This window comes from Hevea brasiliensis, chromosome 5 (genome assembly GCF_030052815.1).
Source record: "Hevea brasiliensis isolate MT/VB/25A 57/8 chromosome 5, ASM3005281v1, whole genome shotgun sequence".
Classification (NCBI taxonomy): Eukaryota; Viridiplantae; Streptophyta; class Magnoliopsida; order Malpighiales; family Euphorbiaceae; genus Hevea; species Hevea brasiliensis.
In genome coordinates, this window is record NC_079497.1 from 114,571,842 (window position 1) to 114,586,270 (window position 14,429).

The 14,429-nt window shown below is 37.7% G+C and overlaps 1 protein-coding gene across 1 annotated transcript; it reads right to left on the reverse strand.

Moving 5' to 3' along the window:
- Positions 1-12,269: 12,269 nt before the first annotated feature.
- On the reverse strand, positions 12,270-14,171 carry LOC131180177 (L-ascorbate peroxidase 2, cytosolic-like). The gene is made up of 8 exons (XM_058147807.1): positions 13,932-14,171; positions 13,780-13,845; positions 13,638-13,686; positions 13,464-13,546; positions 13,276-13,355; positions 12,787-12,889; positions 12,625-12,683; positions 12,270-12,513 (listed from the first exon to the last, which is right to left on the reverse strand). The coding sequence occupies exons 1-8, from the start codon at positions 14,169-14,171 to the stop codon at positions 12,495-12,497; spliced, it is 699 nt and encodes a 232-aa protein (XP_058003790.1). The 3' UTR covers positions 12,270-12,494.
- Positions 14,172-14,429: the final 258 nt, after the last annotated feature.

Below are 14,429 nucleotides of genomic sequence, written 5' to 3' on the forward strand. Positions count from 1 at the left end.
CATAGATACATATTTATAAGTGATGCATGGGCATGCTTGAACATATAATAATATTGAAATTATAATTAAAATTAATATTTTACTCACAGACTTGAACCGAGGCCACTGCGGCAACTGAGCGGAGGAGGAAGGCTGTCCCAGCTCACCTGACAATTTCATTGCAATTATTTAATATATTTGACTCAATACAAATTTAAAAAAGACCAAAGACACCCTAAGTCGTGTCGAAAATCTGGTAGAGTCTCCCCTATACCTAGGACCTATCCAACCTGCAAAAGGGTTCAAAATACACTTCTATATCCACAAGTCACACATCACATCACATCACATTCAATCACATCACATGGCCCGTCCTAGGCCCATCCAAACAGTCAACAGCCATAATTTAAAAAATTACAATCTAGTCCCTATAATTAATCCTCTTGCAAAAACTACCCAAATGAGCTCTAAAAATTCTAAAATTTTGCCCCGCGATCCTTAGCAATATTATTAAGCTAATGCAAAAGGAATTATAATTTTTTAACCTACCACGAATATTTTATAGATTTTTAATCATAGTCAAGCACTAGATAATTAAGAAAAAGTAAGGTTCAGGTTTACCTATACTAATTCCGACCTTGGGAACACGTCCGAAACATTTGAAAACAATGGGGTAGCCTTTCGACCCAATTCTGAAACTTTTTCGGTAGCCTGTCTGCCAGGCCTGAAATTGCAAACCGAGCAACTATTGAATTTTCATAAATTGAAGGTACCTACGCAAAGCTCACAATATGGGGGTTACTACATAATTTTTACGAAATTTATTAAGCTCATTTAGTGATCGAAAAAACACTGCGAAATTTGGTGGGACCCACCGAAAAATGGTGTTGGAAAAATTTGAAATAAGTATTGCCACAAAGCTCTCGCCGAGGGGAGCACTCCAGTACTCTCGAATTTTTCATGGGGTTCACGGTTTACGAGAAATCTTGCCCAAAAATTGAAATAAGCTAAAACTTCCTAGACAAAAATTGGACAAACCGCTCAATGAATTTTGGTGTTCTTAGTGTCTATGGAAAGCTATCGAGGTGTAGATGGGTTTTGGGACAAGACCAGATCCAATTGGTGGCTGAATCGGCCGAAATAGGCCTAGAAAATCCTGCGCGCAGGAGAGGAGTTTGGCGCGATTTTCCAGGGATTCTAGGCGGCGGCCGACAAGGGGAAGGGTACCAAAGTGGTCACTGGCGTGAGAGGAAGGGCTGGGTGGCGGTGGCCGACAGTGGGGAAGAGAGAGGAGAGAGAAAAAGGAAAGGGAAGAGAGGGAGTCGGGACACGCGAGGGAGAAGGAAAGAAAAAGGAAAAGGGCCGGTTCGATTCGGCTGATCCGACCCGATCTGGTTCGATTCAGTATACCCAAAATTAAATTTTTACTCTTGCCTTGGGACTAAAAATGAGGCTAAAAAATTTCAAAAAATTTTCAAAAAACTCAGAAAAATTCATAGAGTCTAAATATATTTTTAGTTTTGCCACGTGGTCTTTAAATTAATTTTTAAAAATATCAAAGTTTCACATTTTCGAAAAATCGAATCCGATTTCTAAAATTTAAAAAATTTCAAATAATTTTCCAAAATTTAAATAAAATAAAATTTAATATTTACCTATAAAATAATAAATTTAAAAATTAACGGTGTTACATTCTTCCCCCCTTGTAGATAATTCGTCCTCAAATTTTTATACAAGGCAGAATAAAAGAACAGAATTACATATTGAACAAATAAGGGTACTTGCTACGCATGTCTCTCTCTGACTCTTTGGTGCATTCTTCTACTGATTGGCTCCTCCACAATATCTTAACCATAGGGATCTGTTTCGATCTTAGCTGCCTCACTTGGTAGTCCACTATGGCTACTGGCTGCTCCTCAAACGTCAAGTTTTCATTCAACTCTACTGTATCCGGTTGCAGCATATGAGAAGGATCAGGTATGTATTTCCTAAGTATGGAGATGTGAAACATCGGGTAAACATGAGAAAGGCTGGATGGTAACTCCAACCGATAGGCAACTACTCAGACTCTGTCAGTAACTTCAAAAGGTCCAATATACCGAGGTGTCAACTTGCCCTTCTTTCTAAATCTCATAACTCCCTTCATCTGAGAAACCTTCAAGAATACGTAATTGCCTACTGCAAACTCTACATTCCTCCGTCTGGGATCTGCATAACTCTTTTGCCTGCTGAAAGCCATATTCAATTGTTCCTTGATTAAACGAACCATATCTGAAGTGTACTGCACTAGGTCTACATCATGCACCTTTGCTTCTCCCATTTCCGTCCAACACAGAGGAGACCTACACTTTCTGCCATACAGCGCCTCATAGGGTGCCATCCCGATACTGGAATGATAACTGTTGTTATAGACAAACTCCACCAAGGGTAGCTAATCATCTCACTAACCTCCAAAATCTAGAACACACATACGAAGCATGTCTTTCAGTGTCTGAATTGTCCTTTCGAACTGTCCGTCTGTCTGAGGGTGGAAAGTAGTACTAAAGTTTAATTGTGTGCCAAATGCCTCTTGCAGCTTCCTCTAAAATTGAGAAGTGAACTGGGGCCCTCTGTCAGATGCAATGGAAGCAGAAAGTCCATGCAATCTGACTATTTCTCGAATATAGAGCCCGACGTACTGTGCAACAGAATAGGTGATTCTCACATGCAAGAAATGAGCTGATTTAGTCAAATAATCTACAATTACCCATATCGAATCATATCTCTGCGTGGTACAAGGCAACCTAGTTACAAAATCCATCGTGATCATTTTCCACTTCCATTCCGGGATAGGGAGCTCTTGCAGTTTCCCTGATGGCCTCTGGTGTTCAAACTTCACTTTCTGAGAAGTCAAGCACTTTGGACACAAAATCTGCTATGTCTCTCTTCATGCCATTCCACCAGTAGCTATCTTTCACATCATAGTACATCTTGGTGGAGCCTGGGTGGATATTGTACATTGTATAGTGTGCCTTTTACATGATTTCATTCCTAAGATTGTCCACGTCGGGCACACATATCCTGGAACCTTGCATAAGAGCACCATTATTGGCAAATCCAAATTCACAACCTTCACCCTGCTGTACTCTTTCTATAATCTTCATCAATTGCGGGTCCATGTACTGCGAAATTCTGATTCTGTCTCGCAGGTCTGGTCTCATTGAAAAATGGGCCAATAATACCCCCTCATCTGAAATATCTAAGATCATACCTTGATCCATCAACTCATGTACTTCCTGAATCAATGGTCTCTTCACCGCTGATATGTGCACCAAGCTACCAGAAGATTTTTTACTCAGAGCATCTGCTACTACATTGGCCTTCCCAGGATGATACTGGATGGTACAATCATAGTCATTCAGAAGCTCCATCCATCTCCTCTGCCTTAAGTTTAAATCCCTCTGTTGGAAGATGTACTTCAAACTCTTGTGGTCGGTGTATATTTTGCACACTTCACCATACAGGTAGTTTCTCCAGATTTTTAGTGCAAAGACTACAATTGCCATTTCTAAATCATGGTTAGGATAGTTCTGCTCATGCCTCTTTAGCTGTCTTGAAGCATAAGCCATTACTTTTCCATGCTGCATCAAAACACACCCTAAGCCAACTTTGGAGGCATCACAGTACACGGTATATCCTTCACCACTCATCGGTAATGTCAACATAGGGGCTGTAGTTAGACATTCCTTAAGCTTTTGGAAGCTTTCCTCACAATCATTTGTCCATGTTAGTAGTATATCCTAGAGCATGTCATTAAGTACGTATCTTGTACATATTTTATTAATAAAAAAGGCATTTTCACTTTTCCGTTTACATAATATATTTATGTGTAATAGAAAAGGTCCATTGATATTTTGTTAGAAATTCTATTCTTAAGTTGTTAAGAATATGAGTGACAGTATTTCTAGCACAAAGTTTCATAAATTGGTTCACAATCGAGGATACTTCACAATAAGGACATGACTTATCCAGAAAGATTGTAATCATGTTTGTTCACAAGTTATTTATATGAGATGTAAATAAGATAGAATGGTGAGTCTCATGCCATATAACAAACATGATAGGCACTTATGCATGATAAGTAGGCCGAACCAGTGACATTTATGACAAGCACATGGAGTTTACTCTTATCAATGCATTGTCATAAATCATATCAGTGCATATAATCTTTAGACCTGAGATAGCACAGTTATCTTGTATATAGGTGGTTTGAGTTTGATACTGCTTTCATACTTGTATTGTGTATGGGTATATGAGCATGTGTTGGCTCCTACTAGTTATATATGGAGATAGGTATTGATCAAGATGGAATCTGTTACCCTAAGTAAATAAGGATAAAATCCTATGTTAATTTAATTGTTCTTGATGTTTCAAGTTCCTAACCATGACAGATAGATTTAATCAGAAAAGAGTTTCTGATAAGAAAATCTTTTTAATCAAGAACTGGAATTAAAAAAGAACATAATATTCATAGCAAATGGGGTTTGACATAAACCATGACTCCAGCTCGAATTGGGATTTTGTAACAGAGAAATTCTAGTGCATTGTAACATATGATAAAAGGTTCATTTAGGATATTCCTTATTACTAATTGGGTGGCCATGGCATGCTATGCTAGGTGTTAACCATGGTCTATGATGTGCATAAAATGATTTAGAGAAATCATTTATGGTAAGAAAGAATTCTGATGATATTAAGAGTTAATATCACATCTCATTGCTAATTAGTGATGAGTCTAGTGAGTCACACACATACACAAGTAATCACCAAGTTAAATGTGATTCAATTAATTAGTTAAAGAGTTTAATTGATTAATTACATAGGTTTGGTTTGCAATTAGATTGCAAAGTCCCTAGCATGACTTGAAACCAAATCTAGGTTATTGGATGTATAGCATGAGTTAAATTTATATTTAAAGTGTTTAAATATGAATTTAATTATGAGAAATTAATTAATAGAGATTAATTAATTAATTTATATTTGATATAAATTGATTAGAAAAGGAGAAATAATTATTTTGAGTTGAGAACTCAAAATTACAACACAAGTGTAATTTGGTCATTTCACAGGGTGACATGTGGCACCATGAGATGATGACACATGGCACCATATAAGCTTGTCATTTGTCTTCCAATCATGTAAGATGATCAAAGTCAAGATTAAATCTAGTTTTGACACTTGGCTTAATGTGATTAGGTCAATTAAAATTCTGAGCCAATCAGAAGATGACATGTGGCAAGGGTTTTAAGTGATGACTTAATTATGTAATGTGTTGTTATGAAAGAATGAATAACATTATGATTTTATCAAAAGTGTGCCGCCACCCTTGGAGTCTTCTTCCTCTCTTCTTCTTCATCTCTTATCAATTCAAAGAGAATTGCCCATATTCTCTTGAATTAAAATTGCTAAAAAATCGTTTCTAGTGTCCTGTATATATCTACAACCTCTCTAAAAGCAAATCCCTATTTTCTAATTAGATGGTAAGGCTTTAGAAGCCGTTCAAGGGGCTACCATTGGTGATCTTGGTGTGGACAATTTAGAGGGATAACATTTGGGGTCCTAGGTGCTTCCCAAAGGTATCAAACACATCTACAGTGCATCAAAATATTAGTGCACATGTTCTTGAATTAATCTAGGGTTCTAATGAATTAATATGTTAATTCTAAAATCTTAAATGGCAAATGTAGATCCAAATACATATTAAAAGTGTTTTAATATGCTATTGAACATTGAAATCAATAGGTAAATAATGAATATTGGTGATGCATGATAACCTAGAAGAAAATTTTTGAATTCAATGTTCTAATCTAATAATTTTTCTTGCATCCGCTCCTTCAGTCCAAATGAGCGGAACATTCTTTCAAGTTAACTTAGTTAGGGGAGCTGCTATCCTAGAGAAATTCTGTATAAAACGCCTATAGTAGCCAGCTAGGCCCAGAAAACTTCGCACCTCAGTGACTATTGTATGCCGAAGCCAATCAATTATCGTCTCAATTTTCTTGGGATCCACTTGAATAACTTCACTAGAAACCACGTGTCCCAAGAATGAGATGCTTTCTAGCTAAAATTCACATTTTGAAAATTTAGCATATAGCTGGTGCTCCCTCAAAGTCTGCAACACCATCCTTAAATGCCACACATATTCTTCCTCGGTCCGAGAGTATTCCAAAATGTCATCTACGAATATGATGACAAAACGGTCTAGGAACAGCCTGAACACCCTGTTCATCAAGTCCGTGAAAGTCGCTGGTGCATTGGTGAGTCCAAAAGACATCACTAAGAACTCATAATGACCATATCTTATCCTGAATGCTGTCTTGGGCACATCCTCATTCCTGATCCTCAACTGATGGTAGCTTGATCATAGGTCTATTTTGAAAAAGAATCTAGCCCCTTGGAGCTGATCAAACAGATCATCGATTCGATGAAGTAGGTACTTGTTCTTCACAGTCACCTTATTCAGCTGTCTATAATCAATACATAACCTTAAGGACCCATCTTTCTTCCTCACAAATAGAACAGGAGCACCCCAGGGGGAGGTACTTAGATGGATAAAACCCTTGTCCAAAAGCTCATGTAGTTACTCATTCAGTTCCTTCAATTCTGCTGGGGCCATCCTGTAAGGCGGCATTGATATGGGATATGTACCCGGCATAATGTCAATGCAGAACTCTATTTCCCTTTTTGGTGGTAACCCTGGAAGCTCCTCAAGGAAAATATTCATAAATTGTCTGACAACAGGAATATTTTCAATATCAACACCTTCTACAGATGTATCTCTCACTAATGCCAAATATCCCTGACACTCACGCTTCAACATCTTTCTAGCACTAATTACTGACACCAAGTTATATGGAGCCACGCTTCTGTCACCATCAAAGCTAAACTCTTTCACACCAGGTATAGAAAATACACCTTTTTGTTCCTGCAGTCTAAAGTGGCATAATGAATTGCCAGCCAATCCATGCCCAAAATTACATCAAAATCCATTACCGGTAAAGGAACCAAGTCTGCTGGGAGGATTCTTCCATCCACCACCACGGGGCTACCCGAAAAAACCATATCCACATCTATGTTGTCGCTAAGAAGGGTAGCTATAGACAAGGGCATTCTAAAGTTGTAGGACTCCTATCCAATCTCATGGCAAAAATGGGGGAGATAAATGAATGCGTAGCACCCGGATCTATCAAAACACGAGCCTCATAGGAACATACTAGAAGAGTACCTACCACAACTGCATTGGAAGCCTGAGCATCCTGGTGGGTCAAGGTGAAAACCCGAGCTCGACCCCTGCCTTGCATTGCAGAACCCTGAAGTTGACTTCTACCTCCTGACTTGCCTCCAAATCCACATCCTCCTTGTCCTCGGCCCTGTTGGCCACTAAATTGACTGTCTGCCATGCTGGAAGCACTAGGATACAATTGACGAGGAATATTAGCAACAGAACCCTGTGACCCCATCTGTGGCTCGCTGAACATGGGACATTCTTTAGCAAAGTGACCCTGCTAGCCACACTGAAAATATACTCCTGAACCCATCATACAAGGTCCTGAATGTCTTCTTCTACACTGCGTGCAAGGTGCCAAGGAGGATCCTGAACCAGACCCAGAACTGCTATAACCCAAACTGTGACCACTGCTAGATCTATACCCTGGTCTGAATCCTCGAGATCTGTGTTTAAAATCACCCTTCTTGTTGTTTCTACTTCTTCCTCTATAACAACTTTGGCCTCCACTATCCGTGGTACCCGTGTAGGGAATACCTGAAGAATCCTCTGCTCTATTCTTCTTTGCCCTTCCACTGTCATCTCCTGTATAGCTGATTTTAATATGTCGGGCTCGATCAACTACCACATCAAAAGACTGATCAGACATCATAGCTAGGTTTGCATACTTCCTGTCTAGCCCCTTTAGAAACCTCTTTATCTTCATACTTTCTGTGGCTACTACTGTCGGGACATACCTACTCAGTTCCAAAAATTCTGTAGCATATTCATCTACGGATCTGCCATTCTGCCTTAAGGCCTCAAAGGCCCACTGCTTTTGGTCTCTGAAGCTTTGTGGCACAAACCTGTTGACGAATAGTTCCACAAACTGGGTCCAAGATAATCCCTCAATATGAGGTAATACATAGTCTGTCATCCACTACCTTGGTATTGGCCCCAATACATGCTGCACACATTCTACCAATCTCCTGTCAGTTAACTGCAGTTCCACCCTTGCCTATTTGCAGGAGTCCAAAAATCGGTAAGTATCATCAGTTATATCATAGATACCAGGCACCAACTTCTTAAAATTTATTATTTGTTTGTAAGCTTCCCCTCTTGGTGCGGTGGGTTGCTGCTATTGTGGAGGGTGGACCATATATTGTGCCATCATATTGATGGTTCTCTGCAATCCGTCTAGGGTAGCTGCCATTGGGTCCATAGGACCCTGGGCCACAAAAGATTGTTCCTGTACTAGTGGCAGCTGCTCTTCTACTTGAGCAGCTCTAGGTCTCCTGCCCCACCTGCTCAGGGCAGGCGCCTCATCCTGTGCTGACACCTTGTCTGGCACATCTTGCTCTGGTGCAGTGGCAGCTCTTCTATTTTTACGCATTTTCCTGAAATTCAATAGCATTAGCCCACAAAATTCAAAACGGCATATTACATAGCTCTATAGACTCATATTTACATACAATTATATGAAACAGAAACTAGAAGCAAAGATGACAATGCAAAGATGAATGTGGACCCTATTCTCCGCATGTGACTCCTATTAGACTATTCCCAAATATTCCCTATGAATCTGGAGCCTAAGCTCTGATACCACATTTGTCACGACCCAACCTATGACCTAGACCAGCCTAAAGCCCCTAAGGCCTATAGTAAGCCAAACTATTCCTTAACCCAATCCTAAGGCCCATTTTAAGCCCAATTTCAAGAATTCAACTGGACAGAGTCCGGCAATAACATGGACCATACAACGGAGAGTTTTTGACTTGCCCGACCTGTAAGCACAATATATAATCATTTGGGGAGCTCAACTCACCCTCCACATACTCATAATATCATAAAATCCAATAGGAGCTCAGCTCCCTCATCTTATCCAGTCATGCATGCATTTAATGTTCTTACAAATTCAATATAATATTATATTACAGTCCCAAATTGATTAAAATACTCCTAACACATGCGGAGTCTAAAATTTGACTAAATTATACAAAATACATTAGATATTACTAATTGACCTGTGAAGAAGAGGAGCAGGTTAGTCACAATAAGTAATCCTCCTGTAGCCTGGAGAAATAAGGTAAACAGGAGTAAGCGTTTGACTTAGAGAGTAAAATACCAATTTTAACTACAATTTTTATAGCTACCTAGAGCTAATGTATCCTAAGGAGTGGAATGCAACACCATCAAAATTTTCATATACATCACATCATAATAGTAAAAAGGTAATTTGGAGTACTCACACACCCAATAATGTTCAAACGGTATATATATGGAAGTTGATCCCCTATACAGCTCTCTTAATCCAACCTCTGCAAGCGAGTGTGTCTCAAGCCAGACTTTCTCTTGATAAACCAAAAGCGGAGGCCAGCGAGATCATCTCGAGCAGTGCCTACCCTGACTTATCCATAAAAGGACTGGGTCCCAGTGAGTGTCTCTTAAACCGTATTTACCTGTCCTATCCATATCCAATACCACACACCACACACACGCCAACGCACGTACACTGCTCCAAATTACCATCAACAATATCCATGACACTTCATCAATTAAGAATGCAATATAAAACGTGCCTAGGGTTTAACTACATAGATACATATTTATTAGTGATGTATGGGCATGCTTGAATATATAATAATATTGAAATTATAATTAAAATTAATATTTTACTCACAAACTTGAATCGAGGTCACTGCGGTGGCTGGGCGGAGGAGGACGGCTGTCCCGGCTCACTTGATAATTTCATTGCAATTATTTAATATATTTGACTCAATACAAGTTTAGAAAAGACCAAAGACATCCTAAGTCGTGCCGAAAATCCGGCAGAGTCTCCCCTATACCTAGGACCTACCCAACCTGCAAAAGGGTTCAAAACACACTTCTATATTCATAAGTCACACATCCACAACTCAATCACATCACATGGCCCCTCCTAGGCCCATCTAAACAGTCAACAGCCATAATTTAAAAAAATACAATTTAGTCCCTACAATTAACCCTTTTGTAAAAACTACCCAAATGAGCTCTAAAAATTCTTAATTTTTTTTTCGCGGTCCTTAGCAATATTATTAAGCTAATGCAAAAGGAATTATAATTTTTTAACCTACCACGAATATTTTATAGATTTTTAATCATAGTTAAATACTAGATAATTAAGAAAAAGTAAGGTTCGGGTTTACCTATACCAATTCCGACATTGGGGACACGTCTGGAACATTTGAAAATAATGGGGTAGCCTATAATTTCTTGGTGTCTATAGATAGTTCTCTAGGTGTAGATGAGTTTTGGGAGAAAACCCGGTCCGATTGGTGGCCGGATCGGCCGAAATCGGCCCGGGAAAATATGAAGTCGCGTGGGCACAGGGGAGGAGTTTGGCGCGATTTTCCAGCGATTCCAGGCTGCAGTTGGCAAGGGGAAGGGTACCAGGGTGGATGCCGGCGTGAGGGGAAGGGCTGGGTGGCGGCGGCTAGCAGTGGGGAGGATAGAGGAGAGAGAAAAAGGGAAGGGAAGAGAGGGAGTCGGGACGCGCGAGGGATAAGGAAAGAAAAAGGAAAATGGCCGGTTCGATTCGGCCTGCCAACTTGGTCCGGTTCGATTCAGGATACTCGAAATTGAATTTTTACTCTACTTTGGGACAAAAAATGAGGCCCAAAAATTCTGAAAAAATTTCAGAAAACTCAAAAAAATTCATAGAGTCCAAATATATTTTTAGTTTTCTCACGTGGTCTTTAAATTAATTTTTAAAAATCATCAAAGTTTCACATTTTCAAAAAATCGAACCCGATTTCTAAAATTTGAAAAATTTCAAATAATTTTCTAAAATTTAAATAAAATAAAACTTAATATTTACTTATAAAATAATAAATTTAAAAATTATGGGTGTTACATAAACTACCTAGCTGGTTTAGAACATATTTGATTAAAATGAATCGCTTCCTGAAAACTCTATTTTTCAAAAAATAAGTTGCTTAATTTATGATAAATTACTTATTAGAAAGTGAAGAAACTTGAAATTCTATAATTTATTTACCCCCAACTAAATAAAATTTTAGGATAAGTTAGGATAAGTAACTTATTAACTAGAAAGGTAAAAAAAAAAAAAAAAAAAAAGGAAGACGACCTTTCACTTTTTAAATAGGGAACACTTAATCATAACTAAAGAAGTTAATTTTTTACCTGTTCTGAAAATTTAAAGTTCTTTAATTCACTTACCTTCAACTAAAAAAGACTAAAAAATTATGAACTCATAATTTATATAGATGGAATTTAAATAAAAAATTAAAATTTATAAACAGAAAAAAAAATCTTTTTATGGCATGAAACGAAGGAAAAAAATAAAAAATAAAGCAAATACACCATTTTATCTATTTTATAAAACTTAAAACAAGATGCGGCTTCCTTATGGGGTTGTTGAAGCCCTACCTTTCATCAAAGATATCTTTGTCGAAACTTTCCAAAAAGATGACTCACAGCCCAATTATTTTAACGTTTCTACTATACTTTGAATTAGAATCAAATGTTACAGATAGGTGTTCTCAAATTTAATTATTTTTGGGTTTATTTATTTATTTAAAATAAATTATACATAGATGGGCTCTGTATTTTAGAGATCCGACAAGCATTACGGTGATTCTACGTTGGTACAAAATAATGGAAGTCAGATTATAATATTGTATGCCACTCATTAAAAAAATTAATTATTGTTCTCAAAAAAAAAATTAATTACTGAATTTAATCAAAATTAATTACTGAATTTAATCAAAATTAAATTAAATTAAAAAAATTACATGCACGTTTATGTTCTCATTTTTTAACCACTTAAACATAATTTCTATAATCACTTAATTTTTATTCATTTTTTCTTTTATGTTTATCTAATTTATACTAACTATTATCTTTTTTATTAAAATAACTTAAAATAATTTTATTTATGTTGTGATAGCTTTACTGTGTTTTTTGTTTTACCATAAACAAGATAATAATAATTCCATTGTTAAATCACTGTAAAATATAAGAAAATAAAATAAAATAAAAAAGAAGATAATGAAGAACAGACAATTTCATTTGTTCAAGATGATACAGGAAAATTTTTATCTATATCCAGTCCAAAGACACAAACATGTAGGATGGAGTTATTTAAGGAAAATCTGCTAATACAAATCACTTGCAAATGTGTCTAATCAAGCCTGAAGGGAAATGAAGTAACTAGCCAATCCATCAGCAATTGAACACCAAGCAGATGCTCCACTGGTCTCATCTCTGTTCTTTACTCAGCATCACAATAGCTGAAAATGGAGACAACGCTTGAATTTGGAAATAAGTTTTGAAATATAACAATAAGGCGTACGATTATCAAATACAGTATAACTAGATCTGGAAGCAAAATTTTCACTAACCCGAGCTCTGAGAGCTTCAAATGAGCTTCTGCATAATCTTCAAAGAAGGCATCCTCATCCTGAAGAGAAACCCACCAAGGCAATCGGTTTATAGTTTATCTCTGTCACCCCCCACCCACCCCCCACCCCCCAAAAAAAAAAAAAAAAAAAACAAACACTTACTGCAGCATATTTTTCAACTAGAGGACGAAAGACTGGATCTTGTAAAAGAGCCTTATCTGATGGCAGCTGGATAAGACCTCCTTTCTCTCCACTTAAAAGTTCCCTGTTTAAAGGAATCAAATTCTCATCACCCTGTTTTTCTTTTCATAAAACCAGCAATTCTACTTTGCACTTTCACAGTAGTAGGCATGGCCACGGATCGGGTGGTTCTGGTTCAATGGTTCAAGGGGATCAGGACCTGACGGCAGGGCGTATCCGATTCTGTTCCCATTCAATCTAATTTTAATCAAATCTAAGTTTTAATCTGTAAGTGGACTGAACTACCTGATTCTGATTTAATTTTGGGTTGATTTCAATTTTAGACTAAACTAATCGAATTTGGATTGGGTTCCAGATTCAAACTGGTAGCTAGGCTCACACAGTAGCATATAGAAAGCTCAATTATTCAAACAATAAAGAACATAGTCCCAAACATAAAAGAAGTCTTACCTGAAATAAGAGTTGTCAAAAATGAGAGGATTGGTGGTCCAGGGTCCCTCAAATCCAGAACGTTCCTTGTGACACCTACCCTGTAAATAAAAATGTGCAAGATCCAAGAACGCAAATCATTAAATATATGGTAGAATAGTATGCTATAATATATACTTTAATTTATTCTTGCTGAACAATCAAAATACCAGGGTGTGACCACCAGATAAGGCAACGATATCTTTGTCACTGAGGCCCATTCGACCAAAGATATCCCTCAAATGATCCGAACCTAACACAAAAGAAAACAATTCATCAGGAAATTTGATCAACCCACAAGTAGATATACATGTTATTGTGATTTGGAAAAGAAAAAAACAGACCTTTAGTAGCATCAGGTAAGCGACCTTCTGGGGGTGGATTAGATTTGTCCTGAATAAACACAAGAATTAATTAATTTAGTACTACTTATACATCTAATTCCATCTAAATATCGAAGATTGTTTACAAGTATCGATCACTAACTGGTCTCCCCGGGTGGAAAGGAATCTCAGGCCCTCCTGTAATTTCTACAGCAACAACTCCTGCTAACTGTAACGACGAAACACATCATTTTCCATTGGAAACCCAACGTATATGCACGATGAAATAACTACAAACACTCAACAAATACCTACCTGGTAGAAGTCAGCATACGTCAAGATAGGAAATTGCTCCTTGATAGGCTCCAGAAGCCTGACAGCAATCTCAAGGCCATTGTTGGCCTCGTGTGCAAGCTCCTGAGGGTGCCTGATCGTCCCAAAAGGTCCGCCTGTTCTTGTTTTCACATCAAAAGTACCTGCAGAGTGCCATCTACAACACCACCAAACCACTATCTCAAAACTTTCACACAAATTTATATATACATATGAGGGCATTACAATTTCCATAAATTCTCTGACAACAGGAACATTCTCAATATCAACACCTTCTACAGATGTATCTCTCACTAATGCCAAATATCCCTGACACCCACGCCTCAACATCTTTCTAGCACTAATTACTGACACCAAGTTATATGGAGCCACGCTTCTGTCACCATCAAAGCTAAACTCTTCCATACCAGGTATATGAAAATACACCTTTTTGTTCCTGCAGTCTAAAGTAGCATAATGAGTTGCCAGCCAATCCATACC